The sequence below is a fragment of the Festucalex cinctus genome, chromosome 10, assembly GCF_051991245.1.
Source record: "Festucalex cinctus isolate MCC-2025b chromosome 10, RoL_Fcin_1.0, whole genome shotgun sequence".
In the NCBI taxonomy this organism is placed as follows: domain Eukaryota; kingdom Metazoa; phylum Chordata; class Actinopteri; order Syngnathiformes; family Syngnathidae; genus Festucalex; species Festucalex cinctus.
The window spans coordinates 29,508,310-29,528,619 of NC_135420.1; the positions used below are offsets into that span (position 1 = coordinate 29,508,310).

The window sequence follows — 20,310 nt, forward strand, 5'->3', positions numbered from 1 at the left end:
TGCGTGCGCGTGAATGCGCACGCAAGTCTTGTCCCAACTTGAGTTTGGAGCGGATCAAAGCCGCTTGTGTGAAGGTCGCGCCATCGCGGCTCATTCCGAGGAGCCGTTGAGCTTCGCTGGATCAGCGCCAGTCCAACAAAAGGAAACAAAGATGGACGACTGAAAACTAATGTGCGCACTCACACCTGAATGAAGCGGTCGTTTATTTCGTTGATTTCAGCGACGCGAATGGCTGCTGGAGTCGAGTCTAATCCGACTGCGCTAATCTGGTAGTCCAGTAGATTCTTTTCTTGGTTTTACGCAATCTAGTTCAGTCTATAGTCCACTCTGGACCAAGAAGTGGGAAAACCGGGTACGTGTTGAGGCCACCTGCGGTTCATTGTCACTTGAAAATATCAGAAATACGCCCGATGAAATGAACATGTTTTCATTTGATATTTCCTCCAGCAAATTTGGAGTTTTATCCACTGAAACGGATCAATCCTCCTTCCGATTTTTTTTTTTGTGGCCACCAACCGAACGGCAGGCGCAACGTAGGAGCGCAATGCCACGTTCAGACCAACAGGGGGCGGAGGCGTTTCCGGCGGCGCGATGGCATTGGAGCGTGCCGGGCGACGCCTTTGGGACGTTTCCCGCGAGCATTTCGCGACTTCAGCCATTTCGTGACAGCGGTGTCAAGATACGCCGCGTCAACAAAGACGTCACTGCAGACAAAACACAGGAAGTGCTCGTAGCATAGCAACGGAGGCTCGTTTGGTCGGAGCTGTACGACGCGGCGATGTCGTCGTGTGCCGGGACCGGGCCAAAAAGGAGAAGAAGCCCGGAGAGGTCGGTTGTTTGTTTCAATAAAGGAAGCGGAAATCCCTCCGCTTGCACCGCTGAGGCGCGGAGCCAAAACAAATTCCATTGAGAACTCCGCCAAGAAACAAGCGCGAGATATTTTCTGAACGTACCGTAAGGACGAGGATGAGGAGCAAAGCGGAGGAAGAAAAGCAAGCGGAGTCGGCTTCGGTGGGAAAGCAAACCGAAGAGGTCAACGGGTCGTTGGGTCCGCTCGGTCAGAAAAGCCAGTCCAGCAGGCCTAAGCCAGGACTTGCCATGAATGGACGCCCACGCGAGTCTCTTGGCTTGGCCTTGAATGCCAAGAGATCAATCAGAAAGGGGAAACGATGGAAAACGATGACCTCATTGGGAAGGTGGCGACAAGATGGCGGCTGCATTCTTCCTCATCGGGCTGGCAAGACGGGAAGTTGTTTGAACCCGGCGGCAAGTGACGGGAACTCGCCACGTCCAGCCGTCTTCTTCTGTGGGATCAAACCCACAAGCGTCGCGGTTAGGCTTCGGATTTCGGATTATCGGTTTGAAGAGGCTTCGGATGTTCGGCCGCCGATTAATCGACAAAAGCAAATCCACTATGTATTTTCATGGAGCTGTACGACTCAACTCAATTCAAGTCAACTCTATTTATCAAGCACGTTAAAACATGAAACGGAAATTGGTCGTGCAGTCAAGAATAAGAGCAAACATTTTGAGAAAACACGTCTTTTCAGATGGGTTCGAAGACATGTTTTAAAAGTAGATGAAGATTGGCGAATATTTTGTGGAAGGTCATTCATTCAACTGCAAAGGCGTCCTGCCCTCCCTTCTAAACACAAATCCATTAACAAGGGTAACAATGATGCTTTAAAATGACGAGCTCACTCATGGCAATGCTTATGAATGATGCTAGCAAACACAAAAACTCAGCTATTTTGTAGATATAACAATAACGTGCACTAAGCCGTATTTTTATGCAACTATACGAGCAGCGCCCTCAAATGCGCCAACATAACAATTAAGGCACCACAGATGTTTGTTTTGATGGCTGAAATGGGCAACCACAGCACATTGTTGCCTTAGTTTACTAGTCAAGAAAAAATAAGGCCAACTATAGAGCCACATTAAAACTTCAGAGGACAATATTTGCATGACGATTTACATGAATTTCTGTATTTTTAGATGATTTAAGTCTTCGCGTCTCATTCCGTGTTCATTTTGCTGACTGCTGCGTTCAGGTGTCGGCTATTATGTGCACAGTTTCGTCATACGAAAACATTTTTATATATCAAAACAAACTGTTGTCAATAAATCAAACAAAAACCATATGCAGGCGCGGATGAGTTTCCTCACCAAACTGAGGCTGAATGCACATTATAATGACTTGCACACGAACTGCCCACTAAGTGACACAATTGTCATTTCTAATTAGTGTAAAAGGCAACATTATTATTATGGCTCCAGCGATGCCCATTATGTATGATAGTTGTCTACATGACAGAAAATTGTCTAGATTTAATTGAGCAGATTTTGCAGGCTGTGAGAGAATTTGCCAGTTGGAACACCATTGCTTAATTTTGAAAGAAACATTTGAGAAGACTCGAAAAAAATGAGCTTTATTGTTGAATTCAAAATTAACACCAATGCAGGACGATGAAACATATTTTATGTACAAACTACCATACACGTTGCCAGTTTGCTAAAAGTACAAAAACATCAAGTGACAAAAACTACACAACCTCCGTCTCAAAAGATTCCAAACTGCGATGGCTGCTGTAGCAATTTTTTTTTTTTACACTTAAAAACGTTATTCTGCACATTCAGCATGTGTCCACCGCAGGCAGAATTCACATTGCACCTTAAAATAAGAAGAAAAAACACACATTAGTGAAGCCCCAAAATGGTTTTTGAATAAGTGCAGTACAAGCATCTAACTGCCGCTGTGCCATAATAATAACGCACAGTGATCCACGACGCTAAATGCAGAACAAAACTTACTCTCTGAATAAAATACTTTCACTATATAAAATAATTACAAAACGAAGTAAAATGCAGTTCTAAATAATATTGCATACTTTTACTTACTTGTCAGTCGAGGTATGCTGCTCCGACGAGTTCGACAGCGTGATGACGTAATTGCCTAGTGCGCATGCGTAGCGCGTGCGCAGATGTGTGAGGTATGCTACTTCGACGGGTATGCTGGTTTGTCAGAACACCGGGATTTAATTGACGACAGTCTTGAAAACGTTTGTTGCATCAAGTTTCCACACAAAAAAAAGAAGAAAAAATGGTGCTTTTTCCTTTGCCTCATGTAGTCGGACGACACTTCAGGATCACTTTCGTTTGTTTTTGAATGACTGAAAAATCTCTGAAAAAGCTTCAAAATAAAAATAACTGATAAGAAAAGACACACATTTTTAAAAAAATTGTCAGAAACAAATTGTCAGAGGTTCAAACAGTCATAAGCCAAGTTTCAAAAATGGCATTTTGGCATAACTTGGGCATTGATTTGTTTCCCATTTTTGAAACCCGTAAACTCTAATAATATTTTCAAACCTAAAAACTTGGTTCGAATCTCCAAAAAGCGTTCAAAAAGACATTTTTTTCTAATTTAATTTTAGTGTTTCACCCACAAACTTTCAGAGGTTCAAAACGGTCACAAGCCAAGTTTAAAAAAAAAAAAAAGGCATTTTCACATTGTTCTGCCTGGGCATTGATTTGTTTCCCATTTTGGTGATCAGTTTTGTTTTGTTTTAAACTAAGGTTGAAAGACTGAAAATGTTTTCCAACGTTATTTTGAAACTGCAATTCAAAGTCACATTCCATTACACAACAGCGACGCTCACAGGACCATGGAAGAACTGCCTGGTGGTGTGGGGGCAACACTCCGCGAATTCTCGTAACTTCGAACTTGAAACTTGAAGCCACGATGGGGGCGTGGAAGAGTAGGAAGCGGAAGTGAACTTCAGTCCGTCCAATTGGCCACACCCACCCTGCTCAGCAAACAGAAAAGACGATTGGACGAATCATTTGTGTCATATCCGAAAGATGGTTTTCGTGTCAAATGCTTATTTTTATTTTTGTGTTTTACAATCTTTAACTTGCACAACGATTTTCTATCTGGTATCTTGAATGTAAAGCTGTGTTGAACTGTGTCAATAAAAGCATTACAAAACATTTTTTGTGATTTCATGCAATAGAACCCTGAACACAACCCAAAATGACTTTTCAGCAATAAAATATTTGGGATGCGGCACAGTGGGGATCCGTGGTTGGCACGTCTGCCTCCCAGCACTGAGGACTCGGGTTTGAGTCCAGGCTCCGGCTACTTACTTACTGGGTGGAGTTTGCATGTTCTCCAACGTTGTCAGGGAACTGCTGATCAAAAAAAAAAAAAAAAAAAAAAAAGAAGGATTTTCCAGCAATAAAATATTTGGGGAAAAAATGTTTTTACATTTCCTGCTAAAAGTTTTATATTGACTACCTTTTTTTTGCAAAAGTCGACTGTCCTGCCAGTATTTGCGTTTCAAAGCGCGTGAACAGCTGGAGAGCGATCGGTCGCCAGAACGCAACCAAACAACAGAAGCGAGCAGGAGAAGGTGTCATTTCAAAGACTTTTAATGGCTTGCGTGACGACGACGACACAAACAATGAGATGAGCGGCGCCAGAGCGCCACCTAGCTGAGGACTTTGTGGTGCGGGTGCAGGGGGAGGGCGGAAGTGAAGGCTCGGATGTCGCCGACGGGCGTGGCGGCGTCCCGCAGGGCCGGCGACGAGACGGACAGGAAATTGAGTGAGCCGACCTCGCCGTAGGACGACGACGAGGAGGAGGCGCCGCTGCACGCCAAATCGGGCGCACGTTCCGGTGGGTCGCCCTCCTCCGCGCCGAAGCCCACCACCTGAGACAAAAACATGTTCGTGTCAAACATACTTAGACAAAACAAAAACAAAAAAAGCAATGAAGACAAAATCTCCTTGTTAACACATTTGAAAATTATCTGGTAACTGAACAGGAACATTTGACATGGCAAAATAACACTCAGGCATTTTTTTTTAATCTTCTGCAAAGAACAGAAATGTAAATGTGGCCTCTTGCTGATTGATTGGAATTCATACTCTTCAAATAAAAATACAATAATAGTGGTTGAATAAAAAAAAAAAAAAAAAAGACTTTTTAATCAGGAAAATATATTAAAAAATAATCAAATAAATACATTGAAAAATCAAATAAAATTTTAATCAAAATACATAAAATAAAAAATAAACTAAATAAAATGATTTCTTTCATAATGTTCAATTTTAAAACAAAAGTTGAACTTATTCCAAAACCTTTTCTGCATATGTACGACTTCTTGAGGATACAAATCTTCTTTTCAAAAAGATATTTTGACATCTTTCTACAAAATTGGCCTTTTGAAATAAGTCGGCTGTGTTCTTACATATTTTTGACTTCTGAAATATGATCAGAAAAAAATACTATGAAGACTTTTCCTTCTTTTCAGAAGGATAAAACTTATTTGTGAAAATGTTGCTTTTTTTCCCTTCCAAAATGAATCTGCTGACGTTTATGTCATTGAGTCTTATAAGCGCCCCCAGGTTTTTTTTTGAGGCTCGTCATAATTTGTCAAATTGCTTCTGCTTTGTTTATTTTGCCCCCCCCCCCCTCGGGTCTTACGTGCACACTGAGCTTCCTGGCGGCGTGACGATGCTCGGCAAACCAGGACAGCAGATCCTGCCGCGTCATCTCTTTCAGCGCCGAGATCTGCCGACACACGAGCGACACGACACGATGCAACGGCAAAACATTTCCTTCGTGGCTCAACTCAACTCCGCCAGCAGCTCAACGGACGACACGACAAGGTGAGGGAGAGAGGGAGCAAGGAATGAAGGGAGGGAAGGAAGGAAGGAAGGAAGGAAGGCTGGTGACAAGCGCGCGAGAGAAAGCGTCCACCAGATGGCGCCGTCTGACCTCCATGTTGAGTCTCTGGAAGAGGAATTGCCTGGTGACGACCTCGGCCCAGTTGCGCTCCACCTCCTCGCCCAGGTGCGCGTCCTCCGTCTCCTTCAGCTTGACCAGCGCCGTCACCTGCGTGCGGAAGGCCTCGTCGCTCAGCGCCGACAGACGCTCGTCGAACCAGCGCAGGAAATCCTCCACTTTCGACTCCACAAACTCCGTGCTGACAAAACAAACAAACAAACAGTGCTACGGCGCCTTCCATCAACACAATCGCACCTTCTCCAAGAGGTCAAAGGTCAACAGGTGACACTCAAAGATGGCCAACGTGCTTATTGATGGAAAACAAAACAAAAAATACGAGTTGGACCTTTTTGAAGAGGCTTGTCAAAAAAGAAAAAAAAAAAAAAAACTCTGGTCATACATTTAAAAACAAAAACTGTCATCAATGTTTTCAAAAACGTGGCCATATTTTCCCACGTTATTTGTCCATATTTCAAGAAAGATGGAATATTTTCCCCATGTTATATATTTTTGAGAAATAAAAGTTGGACCTTTTTGAAGACTTGTCAAAAATGAATTTCCAAAAACCCATTTAAAAAATCCAGTCATATATGTGATTAAAACAAACAAACAAACAGTATGATGTTGTAACAAAAGTATGAAAAGTTTGAGGATTGGCTTTCTGCAATATCTATGAGAAAATTCTTATTTGAGACAGTTGCATCATTTTTTATTTTTTTATAAATGTGTTTATTTTTGCCAAAAGTAATTCTTTCAAAAAAAAAAAAAAAAAAAAAAACTCACCTGTACTTGTTGGCCTGCGTTTCCACGGTGACGGAGAAGCCCAGGACCCCCGAGGTGTTCCTGCACGACGGGTACACGTGGTAGCTGAAAGACAAAAAAAACAAAACAAAACAAAAAAAGGTTGTGGCAAGGTCACGTAAGGTCACTCGCTCGCTCACCCCAGCGTCTCTTTGGTCCGAAGGAAGTTGAAGCACGGCTCCTCCATGTGCATCTGACGCACACACACACACACAAAAAATTGAAAAAAATAATCCAATTACATAAAAAAAAAAAAAAAAAAAACACCTTAAAAGAAAAGACGAGCACTCATTAATACTGTATAGAAAAAAAATACAGTAATGAAATAGTTCAATCAAAAAATAGAAATGAACATTTTTTTTTTGCCACATTTTGGACTTCAATTGGAATAAGCGGTCAAGAAAATGGATGGATGGATGGATGGATGGACTTCAATTGAATAAACATTGTTGCACGCCATCTGGGGTGCATTGCGTGCCTTGGCCACCTGGGGGCAGTACAAAACAGGCGCACACACTAGGAGCAGCAAGACTGCAGAAAATCGGCTACAATCGATTTCATCATCTATTCATCTGGATAATGATTGTATTTCAAAAACAATTTCCATCTAAAAAAAAAAACAAACACTTTCTATAAATTGATGATCAATCAGTTTAATTGGCAAAAATTTTGAAAGGGGAAAAAAAAAAGTCTTGATGGGATTATTGAGAAACTTTTTTTTTTTGAAAGCCTGCAAAATGAGTTTGGGATGTTGACAACGTACATTACAATGAATTTTTTAATTTTGGGATTAAATTGATAAAAACTAAACAATTAATGACAAAACAAAACATTTTTTTACATCATTTTTTAAATTCATTATTCATGTAAATTGAATCAACATACATTACAATGAAAATGATTAAATACTCTTAATGTACATTTTTAATTTTGTGATTAAATTAAAAACTAAACTATTAATGACAAAACAATTAAACTTTATATATTTACATTCTTAATGAATGTAAATGTAATCAACGTACGTTACAATGAAAATTAAATACTCATGAAAATTTTGAAATTTGTAATTCTATTAATAAACAATGAATTAGTGGCAAAACAAAAAATGTTCAATATACATTTTGAATGAATTATTAATGTAAATGGAATCAACATACGTTATAATACGTAATAATACGAACTGACCACGAGCAGTTCCATGAGGGCGTGTTCACGCAGCTTCTTCAGTCCTGACTGCAAAACAAAACAAAGAGTGAAACTGAGGAGGCGTGGCTTGCGCTTGGCCATGCAAACCAACAATTGTCCCACTTTGGATTTTTCATTTTTTAAAAATGTTTTTGTGCGTGCGAACCTGGTAGTAGACGGTGACCTCCGAGTTGGCGTCGCCCTTGTGGAGCGACTTGACCTTGCAGAGGTGATGCGCCACCGGCAGCTCCACCACCCGGAAGGAAACGGGCACCTCCGCCGACAGGGGACGGAAACGCAGATTCCTGCCGACAGGACGCGCTTCAGTTCGCAAGCCCCGCCCCCATTTGCAACACATCCGTTCCCAATGCGTTTCGCACGCCAAATTGACAGTGAAGAATGGAAGAAAACTTTTTTCAATTTGCTTGGAAACCGTTCTTTGTTGTTGAGAGGCTGCATCAAAGCCTTCTGTATGCGCTGCATACAGCATACAGCATACATGTATGCTCTAGCATAAAAACAACAAAAACGTATAAATACGTCTTTGGGACACATAAAACCAAAAGAAAACGTATTTACACGTTATTGGGAGCAAATGAGTTAAATTGTACGGCGTCCTTGAGTGTCTCGAAAGCCGCCTATAAATATAATGCATTATTAATATTATTATAATCAGTCTTCTTTGATCAAGGACTACAGAAATCAGTCAACAATTACCGTTGTTGATATGCAGAAATCAGAAGATTCGGACAATTTTAAATGACAAAATGGCTCCAAATGATTACCGAAGTATTAGTTGTTGATTAGTTTGATCATTGATTACTTGTTGGTTTATCGATTACTGATTAAGTGCCAATCGATCCCAAAGAGAGCCAACAACAAGAGACCGTATGGAAAAGTAATTCTGAGAGATGAATAATAATCATAAAAAAAAAATAAAAAAAGTGAAGGCAGAAATGTAGCAAGGGTTGAGTGGCCTTTGAAAAGTGTCTTTGCGTGTTGAAGAGTCAAACGACAACCAATCAAGCAAACAAGCCCCGCCCACCCTCAATAAACGGATGACACTCACTCAGTGAAGTCGTGCAGGAACTGCTTGGACTCCTGTTGCAGAAAAGTGCGCCGTTAGCGTTAGCCACCGCGCGCGTGAAAAACCTTGTCCGCTGACCTCGCTGGTGAAGTTGCCCTGCACGAGGCCCTCCACGTAAAGCTCCGCCTTCAGCCGGCTGGCGAAGTCCAGCAGGTCCGACAGGCTCAAGCCGGCCACGATGGCCTGGTACTTCTCCACCAGCGACCAGCGATGGCGCTCCAGGATCAGCAGACGAACGTCCCTGCGACCACACGCGCAAGGAAAACATTCAAACGCAGGGACGCACCAATCCGATATTGACCATATTTGGACATAGGTTTACCCCCACGACGAGGATGAAACTCATATGGATCTTGTTGAATGTAGTCCAACGCCTCATATTTGATTTGAAGTTTGCCTTCACACTTAGCTTAGCGTTAGCGTTAGCATGACGGGAATACGTACTTGCCCAGACGCTCCGGCTTGATGAGGATGTTGAAGTACGTCTTCCTCAGCTGCTCCGTAAACATGGCGAACACGCCCGCGTCCGAGCTGAAATTCGCCAGGTGCTCCACCAGCAGCTTCAGCAGCAGCTGCAGGGACGACGGGATGAGGCGAGGCGAGGACAGAAGGGAGGCAGGAAGGAAGAAATGAATGTAGGAAGGACACGTCAGATTGAGACTTTATTTTCCCACAATTCATTTGTGTCATCTGCAGTCACGCTAGTGATGACGTGCGCTCACGTGCAGTTTGTGGTTGAATCCTTTGAGCCTGATGACGAGTCCGTGCTCGCCGGCCACCAGTTTGTATTCCAGCTGCGCCACGTCCGCCTCGTAGGCGGGTTCCGCCAGGTTGTGGGCCAAAATGTTGACAAACAGGTCGAACAGCACCAGACTCCACAACAACCACAACAACGACGACGACGACCACGACGACAATGAGACAACATTAATTGACTTTGTGAAAATGTGACTTCTGCCCGACTGTGATGTCACAGTGAGGCTCGCTCGCTACATTCGCATCCAAAGCGCCAGCGTGAAAACAATCAATCTGAATGTCTCCAAGTTAAGTGGAGCTGCACAGATTAGCATTAGCTTCTAAAAATAATAATAAAACCATGAATTAGAGGTGCAAAGATGAATCAATTCTCAAATTAATTATTTTTCAACTTTTGCAATGTAAAATTGTCCAAACTTGTCAACAACAAACATGATCAAATTTCCCTTGTTTTCCATGAAAGCCGATTGATAATCTTTGTTTTGGAGCAAATGAAGCGCAACAAACAAATCACGGAGCTGGCAACAGCTTGCAAGTGTTGAAGAAAAAAAAAAAAAAGTGCGAAAAAAAGGAGGCCGAGTGCGCTCGCTTACTTGTCAGGACTCTTCTGAATGAGCGGCGAGATCAAATGGAAGCGAATATATGCTGGAAAGATTGGGAAGAAAAAAAAAGAAAAGAAAAAAAAAAAAGGTTAAATGGAGGAGTTGAAGATGTGGCCACAAGATGGCGCTGTTGCCTGCCTGTCTGTCGGTGGTCACCTTTGGGGATCTTGAACTTGTTGTCCTTCTTGTACCAAAGGCAACCGTGCTGGTCGTCCAAAATCTTGACGGGAAACTCCGAGTCGGGACAGTCGGACGGCCTCAGAGAAAAATCCGTTGCTGGCAGGTGGAGGGGGCGGGGCCAAAAAAATATTGAACAGCAGCAGCAGACAATCACTCGTGTGTTTTCTTGTATTTATTTATGGTGTTCCCTTGTTTATCACAAGTGCCCCCTTCCAAAAACTTCCCGCGATAATGGAAATTTGCGTTCATTTAAGAAAAAACTAATCTGTTAATTATTTGTAATTTTTCATTTTTTGTGTTTTTTCGTTTTGATATTTTTATTTTATGCTTTTTCATTCATGTTCTTTTTTTCATGTTTATTTTTTAATTTACTTATTATACAGGACAGTATATATTTTTTTTCATGCATTTTCATTCATCAATTATGTTTTTTTCCCCATTAAAAGTATGTTGTTTTTCTTGAATGTACTTGTTATACATCCTAGAATATATTTGTGGCGGAGCGACAGGACAGACACGGTTGGAAAAGTCTCGTCGAGACGAATCTGTATGTCCCCGCTCGGACGTCGGCTTCCAACGATATGGACACGCAAAGACCCAAAAAAATAAACAAACCAGAAAGCACCAAATAGCGAGGCCGCAAAAGATGAATCCGTGATAAAACGAGGGAACACTGTACTTTTTTTTTTTTAAGGACCAACCGATGAACTTGTTTTCAGCAGGAAGGTGAAGTTGAGGGTTGACTTCAAAGTCGGACGCCCAGCGTTGAGCCCACTCGCCCGCCACGTCTGGAGAACGCAAAGAAACCAGCAAAATTGCACAATTTCAAGAACGGTTGGAAATGTGATTTTTGTGTTTTGCGACGCCGACGTTTGGTTTTACCCTCCACGCTGTAGGCGGTGCCAAACCATTTCTCCCTGAGCTGGCAGCGGCCCTCGTGTTCCGGCGACAGCAGCAGCAAGTTGGCTCGCTCGGGGGTCAGCAAGGTCAGAGCCTCGCCGATCACCTGACGCGCGCACACACACAAAACCTCGCGTCAATCACGCCGCCGGGTGCTCGGGCTCCGCCCCCGATGAGACAAAAAGGAGCCTTGCGAGGACGTTGAAGACCTTGGGGTCAAAGCGAAACATCAGCTGGTCTCCGGTCAGGAAGTCCTCTTTGGGAAACAGCTGCATGTTCTCGCAGATGTTCTCCACGAACTCGATGGGATCCGTCTGCCCGCAATAAAAAACAAGTTCAAAATGAACCACAAATCATCTTTTCAAATCCAACAGGAATGTTATTAATCCACACAGCAACAACAACAATAATTGTTGGGGGGGGAATACTGCCTAACATTGCGCTTAATAAAGAAAAAAATAATAATAATTCAAATTATTAGTACGGCACTAGTAGTCATTCTACGCAGAGGATCAAAAATATATGACCACAGCCACATTTTGTCAGTGTGCATGTTGCTGCCACAGCATTTGTTTCCAATCCGTTGCTTGAAACACTGCAAACATGAATGACAATTAGCATTTAAGCTAGCAGACCGAAAGGCAAAGTTGCAGTTGTTTTAAATACACAAAGTGTAACTGTATGTTTACTGTTTATTTTTCCGCTCAGCCAAAAACAATTTACAATTAAAATTTATAAGTAAATTGTAGTAATTTATTTGTGGATTTTTTTAAAATGTATTTGATTTTTTATTATTATTGTACTATATTTAGCCTGTATATATATATATATTATATATATTATTAGGTATAAGATATAGATATGATTATTATTTATATTTTATCTTTTTTATTATTGTTTTTTTTGTAATTATTTATTTATGTATTAATTTATTTGGAAATAAATCAAATTGAAATGGCAAAGTTTGTCATTTTCTTGTGTAATGACTTGGTGTGGCATTCACCAGCTTGAAGTTTGATTTCTGGCAAATGGTTGCGTTTGACAAAGTGCCGCTTAGAGATTCCCCCCGCAGCCCAAATGTTAGCATGTTAGCACGTTAGCGCCGACTCCTACCTGCTCCTGATAGTGGAACTCGTTAGCTTCAATCTTCTGAATTTCCTCGTAGATCCTGAAGGGCAAACGACATGGCTGTCACCGTGCGTGTGCGTGCATGTGCGCGCGTTCACGCGTGTTTTGGAGCAAACCTCCGCTGGGGGCCCAAAGTCTGCAGCATCTTCAGGTACTGGAACACCAAGTGGACCACCTGATCACACCACACACAACATTCAATGGGGGGGGTCAACATTTTTTTCGGCTTTTTTCTGCAGATGAATTGATGATCCGTAATTCAGTTAATGGCAGAAAATCAGCTTAAAAAAATGAAGGCGATCTTTTGACATCATCCGTCTGCTCGCGTGGAGAACGACGACGACAACATTCGGACAATATTTACTGGCGAGAGGCCGGAATTTCAAAGGTTGAGCAAGATCACAAATCAATTCAGCAATGATCAAACATAGCGATTCATTTGGAAACGTGTCGATTGATCGTTCCACCTCCAACGTCTACATGATTGATTTGGAAAATGGACCGAAGCGTCCGACGTTGACCTGGTAGAAGTTCCGGAAGCCCTGGTCGGTCAGCGTGATGGAGACGGAGAAGATGGAGTAGGTGGTGTTCTGGTCGAAGCCCGTCTCGCTGTTGCCCCCGAAGAGCGCCAGCGCCCAGCACCTGAACACGCGCGCGCACGTCAGTCGCGTGACCGCTTCGCGCCTCAATGGACAGACGGACGGAGGGCCTCACTTCCTGCGCAGCAGAGACAGGATGCTGCCGCTGCCCTCGTGTCCGATCAGCCAGGAGATGTAGTGGAGGGGCTTCACTCTGACGCAAGCGCATGACATCGCGTCACATGACGTCGCATGACATGACACGTTATGTTGACCTTCACTCGCCATCCATGGTCACAGCCGCCTCACCTGTAATGTTTTCCCTGAGGCGGCAGGGCCCAGCTGATGGTCAGAGCGTGCACCTTCCTCACGGGGACCACTGCAACACGCACGCCACACACAATCAGTTGCAGACGGGAGCAACAACAAACAAACAACAACAACACATTGATTGTTACCTCGGTAGAGTTTGTTGAAGGTCGGCGTGTCGAAAGGCCTCAGCAGATGGGAAAAGTCCACTGGTGGTTCAGCACTGAAACAAACCGTCAGAGCGGGCGCCATCTTGCCTCCATTGATGATGATGATGATGATGATGCGAGTGTCTTACTTGTTGGGGATGTGGATGAAGATCTCTCGGACCCACGCCTCCAGAGTGTCCAAAGTCTCTAATCAACAAGGAGGTGGTAGAGAAGAAGGATGAGGAGGAGGAAGTGGAAAAGGAAGGAAGGAGGAAAATCATCTCCAAAAAGTGGCGTTTTGCGCCGTTGCAGGTGCGTGCGCACGCGCCTGCAGCCGGAGGCGGGCGCACCAACCTTTGGACTGCACGGCGAGCGTCATGTAGTGAGCCGAGTAAAAGCGCGTCCAGAATTGTCGCAGGCGTTGGTACGTGTTGATGCCGCGCTCTCTGGGCTCCTCTTTCAACGTCTGAGCGTTTCCTGTTGCCGCCGCAAACGCAAGAAAGCAAAACCGGCGTCGCTAACAGATAAGACGGACGATTGGCCTCATTTTGAGACGAGAGCGAGCGGCGGGCGCTCGTATCCTCACCCCAGCAGAACTTGCTCATGGGATGTCCCGGCACGGCCAGGCTGCCAAACAGCATCTCCTTGCGATGCGAGTCCGAAGGCCTCGCCAGCTGGTACTCTGCCGAACAGCAAACCAAACCAGGAAAAAAATTTAAAAAAAGAATCGGCAAAGGTGGCCAAGGACGCTCTCGCCCGCCTCGGTTAATCTTACCGCTGTCGACCGCCTCCACCTCTCGGTCCATCGCGTCCTGGATCATCAGCGGACAGATGAAGAACTGGGCCCACCTGACGGACGGACGGACGGAAGGACGCACGATCATCAGTCCAGTCTGTCCGCCGACACACTCGCTAAGCAGCTAACTTGCTAACCAACTTGTGCACCAATCTATTTTTAAACTAACTTGCCATCTGACAAACTCATAAATGAACTTGCAAACTGAGCAGATAACTTGCAACAAACTTGCTTGTGTTGCTTTCTAACTCGCAAACTAAAACTCAAACAAATTCATTCGTGAAACAAACTCCCAAACTAATTCACTTCAAAAATGACTAACAAAAAAAAACAAACACTTTCATTTGTGAATAAAAAATTCCCAACCTGACAAACTAGTCTTGAAACAAAGTAATCCAAAAACAAGCCAACTCACTAACTCATGAACTGACACATGAACAATTTAATCTGCAAACTACCAGGCTAACTAACCCACTCACTCACTATACTTACAAACAAACTCATTTAATGAACAAGACTAACTTGCAAAAAGACCCCACAAACTAAGAAAGTCACTAAAACTAGCTCGCAAAGTGAACAAACTCAGGAACTAATTAATTTGCAAATTCACTCACCGACTAAAAAAAAACAAAAACAAAAAAAAATGCTTTCACATGAACTGACTTGCAAAGTAACTCACAGCAAAGTCGTTGTCAAACAAGCAAATTAGCAATACAACCTATCAAAGCACAAATGAACCAACTGATCATTGATCAATATATATCTGACTGTATACATAGTCGATAGGCCAAGACTTTTGAGGTCGCGAGGCGGCCATATTGGCCGCCATGCGAGTGCAACGGCGTGTATGGGCAATCGGCTATCCAGTCACTTCTACAGGTCAGTGCAACTAACTCAACTAATGAAGTGAGGAGGAAGTGCAAACAAGTGTTGCCTGCGCTTGCGCCTGCGCGTGCGATGCGGACCTGTCGAGAGCCTCGCGGAAGTGTTTCTTCTGCACGTCGAACTGGAAGATGGTCCTCTCGCAGTCGGTGGAGGCGTTGTCGTTGCCGCCGTGCTTCTTGAGGAAGGCGTCGAAGCCGTTCTCCGCCGGGTACTTTTGGCTCCCCATGAACACCACTGAACAAACGTCAGGCGGTTGTCGCCACGACAACAAGACACGGTTTCAGTCAGTCGCATTTAAAAAAAAAAAATAAATTGCAGGCCATCGTTGTCCACAAAATGACAATTGGACTTCCGCTCTGCCTTCACTCGCTTGTTTCTGCAGGTTTTCGATGTTTCTGTCCTCCAACACACCTGATTCTAAAGATCCGTATGGTGATCAGAACCTGCTGATCATTTCAATCTTGCGGGTTGTAGGACACAAACATGGAAAACCTTGGTTCTCCAGGACCAGGATCCGTCAAGTCCAATTTAGAACCACCGCAACCCAAGCGAGCAGTGCCAGAGACGGAAATTGTGTTTTTTTGGATGACAAGAAGAAGTTTTGTTGTTTGATGAGAATCGGGACTTACTGTGCTCCAGGAAGTGGGCCAGGCCGGGGAGATCGTCGGGATCGCTGAAGCTGCCGACTTTGATGCACAGGGCGGCTGCGGCCTGCACACGCATGCACACTTCAATCGGGGCATGGCACAACTTTTTGGACCGCATCAGCTTGACCAAATAGTCAAATGTAATCAAAGCAAGGAAAAAAAAAATTCAAACTTTCTTTATAAAGCATGACATGCTTTAATGTTTTAAAAACGAAGCATGTTTTGTATTTAAATATACAGTGGATGTCATTCTTAACGTTGTGTATTTAGTTTGACAGTTAACTCCAACGACGGTGTCATTAAACGGCTTAAAAGGACGGTGAGGGACAACAAAATCACATACGCTACACACTTGCTAGTTGCTAATGCTACGCAAGCAAAATGGTGCATTCAGGATACTTTCACAGTGTCGGAAACTTCACTTTTCTTCAATAACGTTTTAAGGGGAAAATAATCATCCATTTGGCCCAATTGGCCGATAGTTTTGGCCGATGTTTGAAAGCCAATAGTCGGCCGATTAATCAGTCGGGCCCTAATCTGGTAGTTTTTTCTCCCCCCCTCAAACACTGTATTATATATTTAGTGAATATGCGGCTTGCTGATAAAATCCGACTCGTTTATTTGACCAAGGGTCCTCTCGAATGAGTCGTCGAACTTTGAGAGCCTCGGAATGCGGAAAAGCGCTTTTGAAATCTCGAGTCGTCATCTGATATCGGCCAAACCTGCTTTTCGCTGCTCTTCTTCTTCTTGGCTGCGTTGTCCTCGTCCAGCTCTTCAAAGTCGCTGTCCTGCTCTTCGTCGTCCTCGTCCTCGTCCTCCTCCTCCGAGCCCTCGCCCGAATCCGCCTCGTCTTCTTCGTCGTCGCCTTCGTCGTCCCGGTTCGGTTCGGCGTCGCCTCCTTCCGTCGTGCCGTCGTCGGTGGCGCTCAAGTCGGAGATGAGCAGCGCTCGGAGGCCGTTGGCCAGCTGGATGAACCTGAAACAAACGAGCACGAGCAGCGTCGCTTCGCCGTCAAGCAACAGAAACATTTCCAGACCCAGACAAGTTGAAAGCCAAAATATGGAGACCACCATATAGACCACCGCTCCCTCCCACTCGCACTTAACTCTTTGACCACCACAAACGTTTCATAACGATGAGTAAAATCATGATGTATGCCGCCATAAATGTTAAATGACGTCAAGTACTTTTTTTTTTTTTTAATCAATGGGCAGTGCAACGTCTAAGTGCAACACTGCCTGGCCAATGGGTTGAAGGTGGAATTCCAATGAAAGATGACGGAATCGGAGGAAATCAAACGTTTTCAAGGATGACGTGAATGATCAAAATCTTTTGTCACACTGAATCTAATTCACAGAGCGTCACTAAACAAAAAATATTCACTAATACTGTATTGTGTTGCCCTTCATCTGACCATTAAAGTGGATTTGAAACATGGAAGGGCCTTAAACACGCCCTGTGAAAATTAAACCACTAAAAAAAAAGCCACCAGAGGGTGCTACAACTGTACAAATGGAAATCAACCTGACTTTTTCAACAGATGTCCTGCCTTTAATATCGTGACATGACGACGACGATATTATGGCAGTTTCAATATGGCCGTGTCACCATATTGCCGTTATCGTTCATCAAATTGGTCAACCGATATTACCGTGCATCCCTACTCAAAATGTTCAAGGAAAACATCAACAGAGATAAAGTTTTGTCAAATGTCAATCAACCAATCATGGTGGCCACTTGTCATGTTGCTAACTTCTTGCTTGCCGCCACACTGTGGCACAATTTGGTACTACACCGAAGACACGCAATTCCAAACAGCGGCGATGCTAATGTTCCAGCGGAATATAACGCAAGTGTTTGCTTGTGCCAGTGGGGGGGGCGACGCGGACACGCAATCAGAATGGTACCAAACGAAAAGTTGACCCTCACCGGTATTTCTTGGGGTCACTGGGCGACTTGACGATCTCGGGGTCTCCCTGCTCCTCGGCGGCGTCCTGCGAGGTCCCGACGTCCCGCGCCGGCGGCGGCTCGCCCTGGTCCGGAGCGCACGCCTGAGCCGAAGCGTTGCCAGCGCTGACGGACTTGTTGGTCTGAGGCATCACCACCACCACGTCGCTGGCCAGACAACAAAGCAGCAGCAGCAGCAACATCAACTTGCATGACGCTTGTTCATAGTAAGAGTGTGACGATAAATATCCTTATCGTAATACTTTGTCACCCGATAGACTATCAATAGAAGTATCTCAATATTTGTAGTTTAATATACAGCTACTCGAACGGCTCCATTGTTCGTTAATTATTGAGCAATTACTTGGCGGGCCACTAGGGGGAGCTCCTCATAAGAGTGGTGAGGAAATGGTTGCAAGTCTTCAGGTGAAGTAGACTCATGGGCTTAGTTTTTTGTATTTTTATATATATTATATATTTTTATCATTTTATTTATATATATATATATATATATATATATATATATATATATATATATAATATAAAATGTATTTATATTAGTCATATTTATTTACATTATTTTATTATTATTGATTTATTTATATTATGATTATTATGATTAGTATTATCAAAGATGATTGTGGATTTATTACCTGAGCAATATATCGATAATCGCGGTATTCAAATATGTCATATCGTGAGATAATCGTTATCGTGAGCCTTGTATCGCATATTGTATCGTATCGCGGGAGTTCCCGCCCCTAAAAGCAACCTTGGTCGCCATGACGATCTTATCTGATTTTACGATCAGTAGCACTGCTGCCGATTGCAATTATACAACAAAACAAACCATCAAAAATAGACAAACACACAATCACAGCACCTTATCACCATCATCAATATTGATCTAATTTGATGACAAAAACATGAAAAAAAACACACTAACATAAATCAAATTCAAGATTGATGCTGATTATCCATGGATCCATTTTCTTGACCCTCACAAGGGTCGCTGGAGCCTATCTCAGCAGGCTCTGGACAGTAGGCAGGGTACACCCTGGACTGGTTGCCAGCCAATCGCAGTGATGCTGATTATTCAAAACATTAATGGGCACATCATTGGTCAGACATTCAGAATTTTATGAAAGTGAGGCTACATTCAAAATTTGGCCGGCGGCCTCCGGATGTGTTTTGCTTGTCAAACTTGGCTGGAACGATTAAGTTTTCGTTCTGACCAACCGATCAGAAGCTGGGAAAAACGCTGATCTCATTAAGAACCAGCGTTCTGGCCCTGTGAGGGTGAATGTCAAACGTAACTGGTTCAACAAACAAACATCCCTTTGAAACTTTGAAAACGGATGCGAAGTCATCTTGGCAGATTAGGTTATCATGGCAACAAATACATCCTGAAATCTGATTGGACCAAAACAAAAGACACACAAAAAAAAACTAACCTCTATCTTCGTACTGGAATCAAAGGAATCAAAAGAAACGAACAGACGGTTGGAAATCCAATTAAATGTGATAAATATTAAGCTTGAGGCGGTAAATGAAATAAGAGTGAGTGTTCGTGAGGAGCCGTCTTAAAATGTAGCGGCAAGTGTTAGCATCCAGCCACTAATCTAGCTAGCCGAACTCCTCTTCCGGCTTCGGCGGTTCACCAGGCCGGCAGGCCGTTAGCCACGGAACACACTCCGGAACCCGACACGGTGACGGCTGAAACGGGACGAATACACAAAAATGGCTTTGACGGCCACTTACTGACGAATGTTTCAGCTTGAACAGAGTTAGCGCAAGTGTCGGCGACTTCTTCTTAGTACGCAGCGACGAGCCTCATTGGTCGGACAAGACAAAGGCCGCGATTGGCTGACAGCAAAAAGGCGTCACGCAGAACGCGGAACTTGATTGGACACGACCATGACGCAATTCTACTTTAATATTCGTCTTTATTCTCCTTTATGAGAAGCGTCAACAACTTTTTTTGAAAAGTAACTCAAACGATAACATTTACTTACACTATTCAAAATAGAACGGCTTTAAAAAGTCATCTTAATTGAAGGATTTAGATCAATGTATTTTATTGTAAATACCAACAATACCCAAACAAACAAATAAACAAACAAAAGGGAAATAGAGTGAATAAAACATAAAATAGTATTCAAGGGAATTTTATTTTTTGAATGAAATATGGTACGCACAACTCAGATTCATATTATTTTCAAAAATTAAAAGGGATACTTGACTCATTGAGCCATTTTCAGCAGTCAAAAGTTCATATTTTGTCTATAATTAATGTGGTAACGTCATTTTCCATGTACAATTAGTACCTTTAAAAAGTCATTTTTCTACTTGCTGTCGACTGATGATGACATCACCTGTGCCGAGGAAGTCGGTGACGACCTCTCATGGCTCCGAAATTTTGATCTCGTGTTTGTTACAATGCTGTGAACGTTAAATGCAAAATTTCAATACCAAAAAAAATAATAATAAAAAAATAAAAGTAAACAAAAATTAAAAAATATATATAAAATAAAATAAATAAATAGATAAGCTCAGTTTACTGACC

General features: G+C 43.2%; 1 protein-coding gene and 1 long non-coding RNA gene across 5 annotated transcripts; both read right to left on the reverse strand.

Annotated features, from left to right (window-relative positions):
- Positions 1–2,415: 2,415 nt before the first annotated feature.
- LOC144026862 (uncharacterized) lies at positions 2,416–3,634 on the reverse strand. Its single transcript, XR_013285323.1, has 2 exons — positions 2,902–3,634; positions 2,416–2,674 (listed from the first exon to the last, which is right to left on the reverse strand). It is a non-coding gene; the product is annotated as an uncharacterized LOC144026862 (long non-coding RNA).
- Positions 3,635–4,418: 784 nt separating this feature from the next.
- Positions 4,419–19,637, reverse strand: nrd1b (nardilysin b (N-arginine dibasic convertase)). 4 transcript variants are annotated; one of them, XM_077533921.1, is made up of 31 exons: positions 19,506–19,637; positions 17,727–17,912; positions 16,520–16,772; positions 15,780–15,861; positions 15,231–15,384; positions 14,245–14,318; positions 14,056–14,151; positions 13,824–13,946; positions 13,619–13,676; positions 13,470–13,543; positions 13,321–13,390; positions 13,148–13,225; positions 12,955–13,075; positions 12,550–12,608; positions 12,419–12,473; positions 11,515–11,619; positions 11,288–11,411; positions 11,107–11,193; positions 10,382–10,501; positions 10,217–10,268; positions 9,590–9,740; positions 9,312–9,439; positions 8,946–9,108; positions 8,850–8,881; positions 7,947–8,085; positions 7,781–7,828; positions 6,736–6,788; positions 6,578–6,661; positions 5,786–5,993; positions 5,492–5,578; positions 4,419–4,715 (listed from the first exon to the last, which is right to left on the reverse strand). In XM_077533921.1, the coding sequence occupies exons 2-31, from the start codon at positions 17,894–17,896 to the stop codon at positions 4,494–4,496; spliced, it is 3,270 nt and encodes a 1,089-aa protein (XP_077390047.1). In that variant the 5' UTR covers positions 17,897–17,912; positions 19,506–19,637; the 3' UTR covers positions 4,419–4,493. The 4 variants fall into 4 exon arrangements, with proteins under 4 accessions (XP_077390047.1, XP_077390046.1, XP_077390044.1 ...); XM_077533920.1 differs by adding an exon at positions 19,199–19,211 and having other exon boundaries at positions 14,056–14,318; positions 19,506–19,574; XM_077533918.1 differs by having other exon boundaries at positions 14,056–14,318.
- Positions 19,638–20,310: the final 673 nt, after the last annotated feature.

Excerpts from the sequence above, each read along its gene's own strand:
- nrd1b (XM_077533918.1), bottom strand. The coding sequence starts at position 17,896 with ATGCCTCAGACCAACAAGTCCGTCAGCGCTGGCAACGCTTCGGCTCAG. Across the intron at positions 15,385-15,779 it reads GGCCCACTTCCTGGAGCACA|TGGTGTTCATGGGGAGCCAA; the intron begins GTAAGTCCCGAT and ends ACGTTTGTTCAG. Across the intron at positions 9,440-9,589 it reads GATTCAACCACAAACTGCAC|CTGCTGCTGAAGCTGCTGGT; the intron begins GTGAGCGCACGT and ends TCGTCCCTGCAG.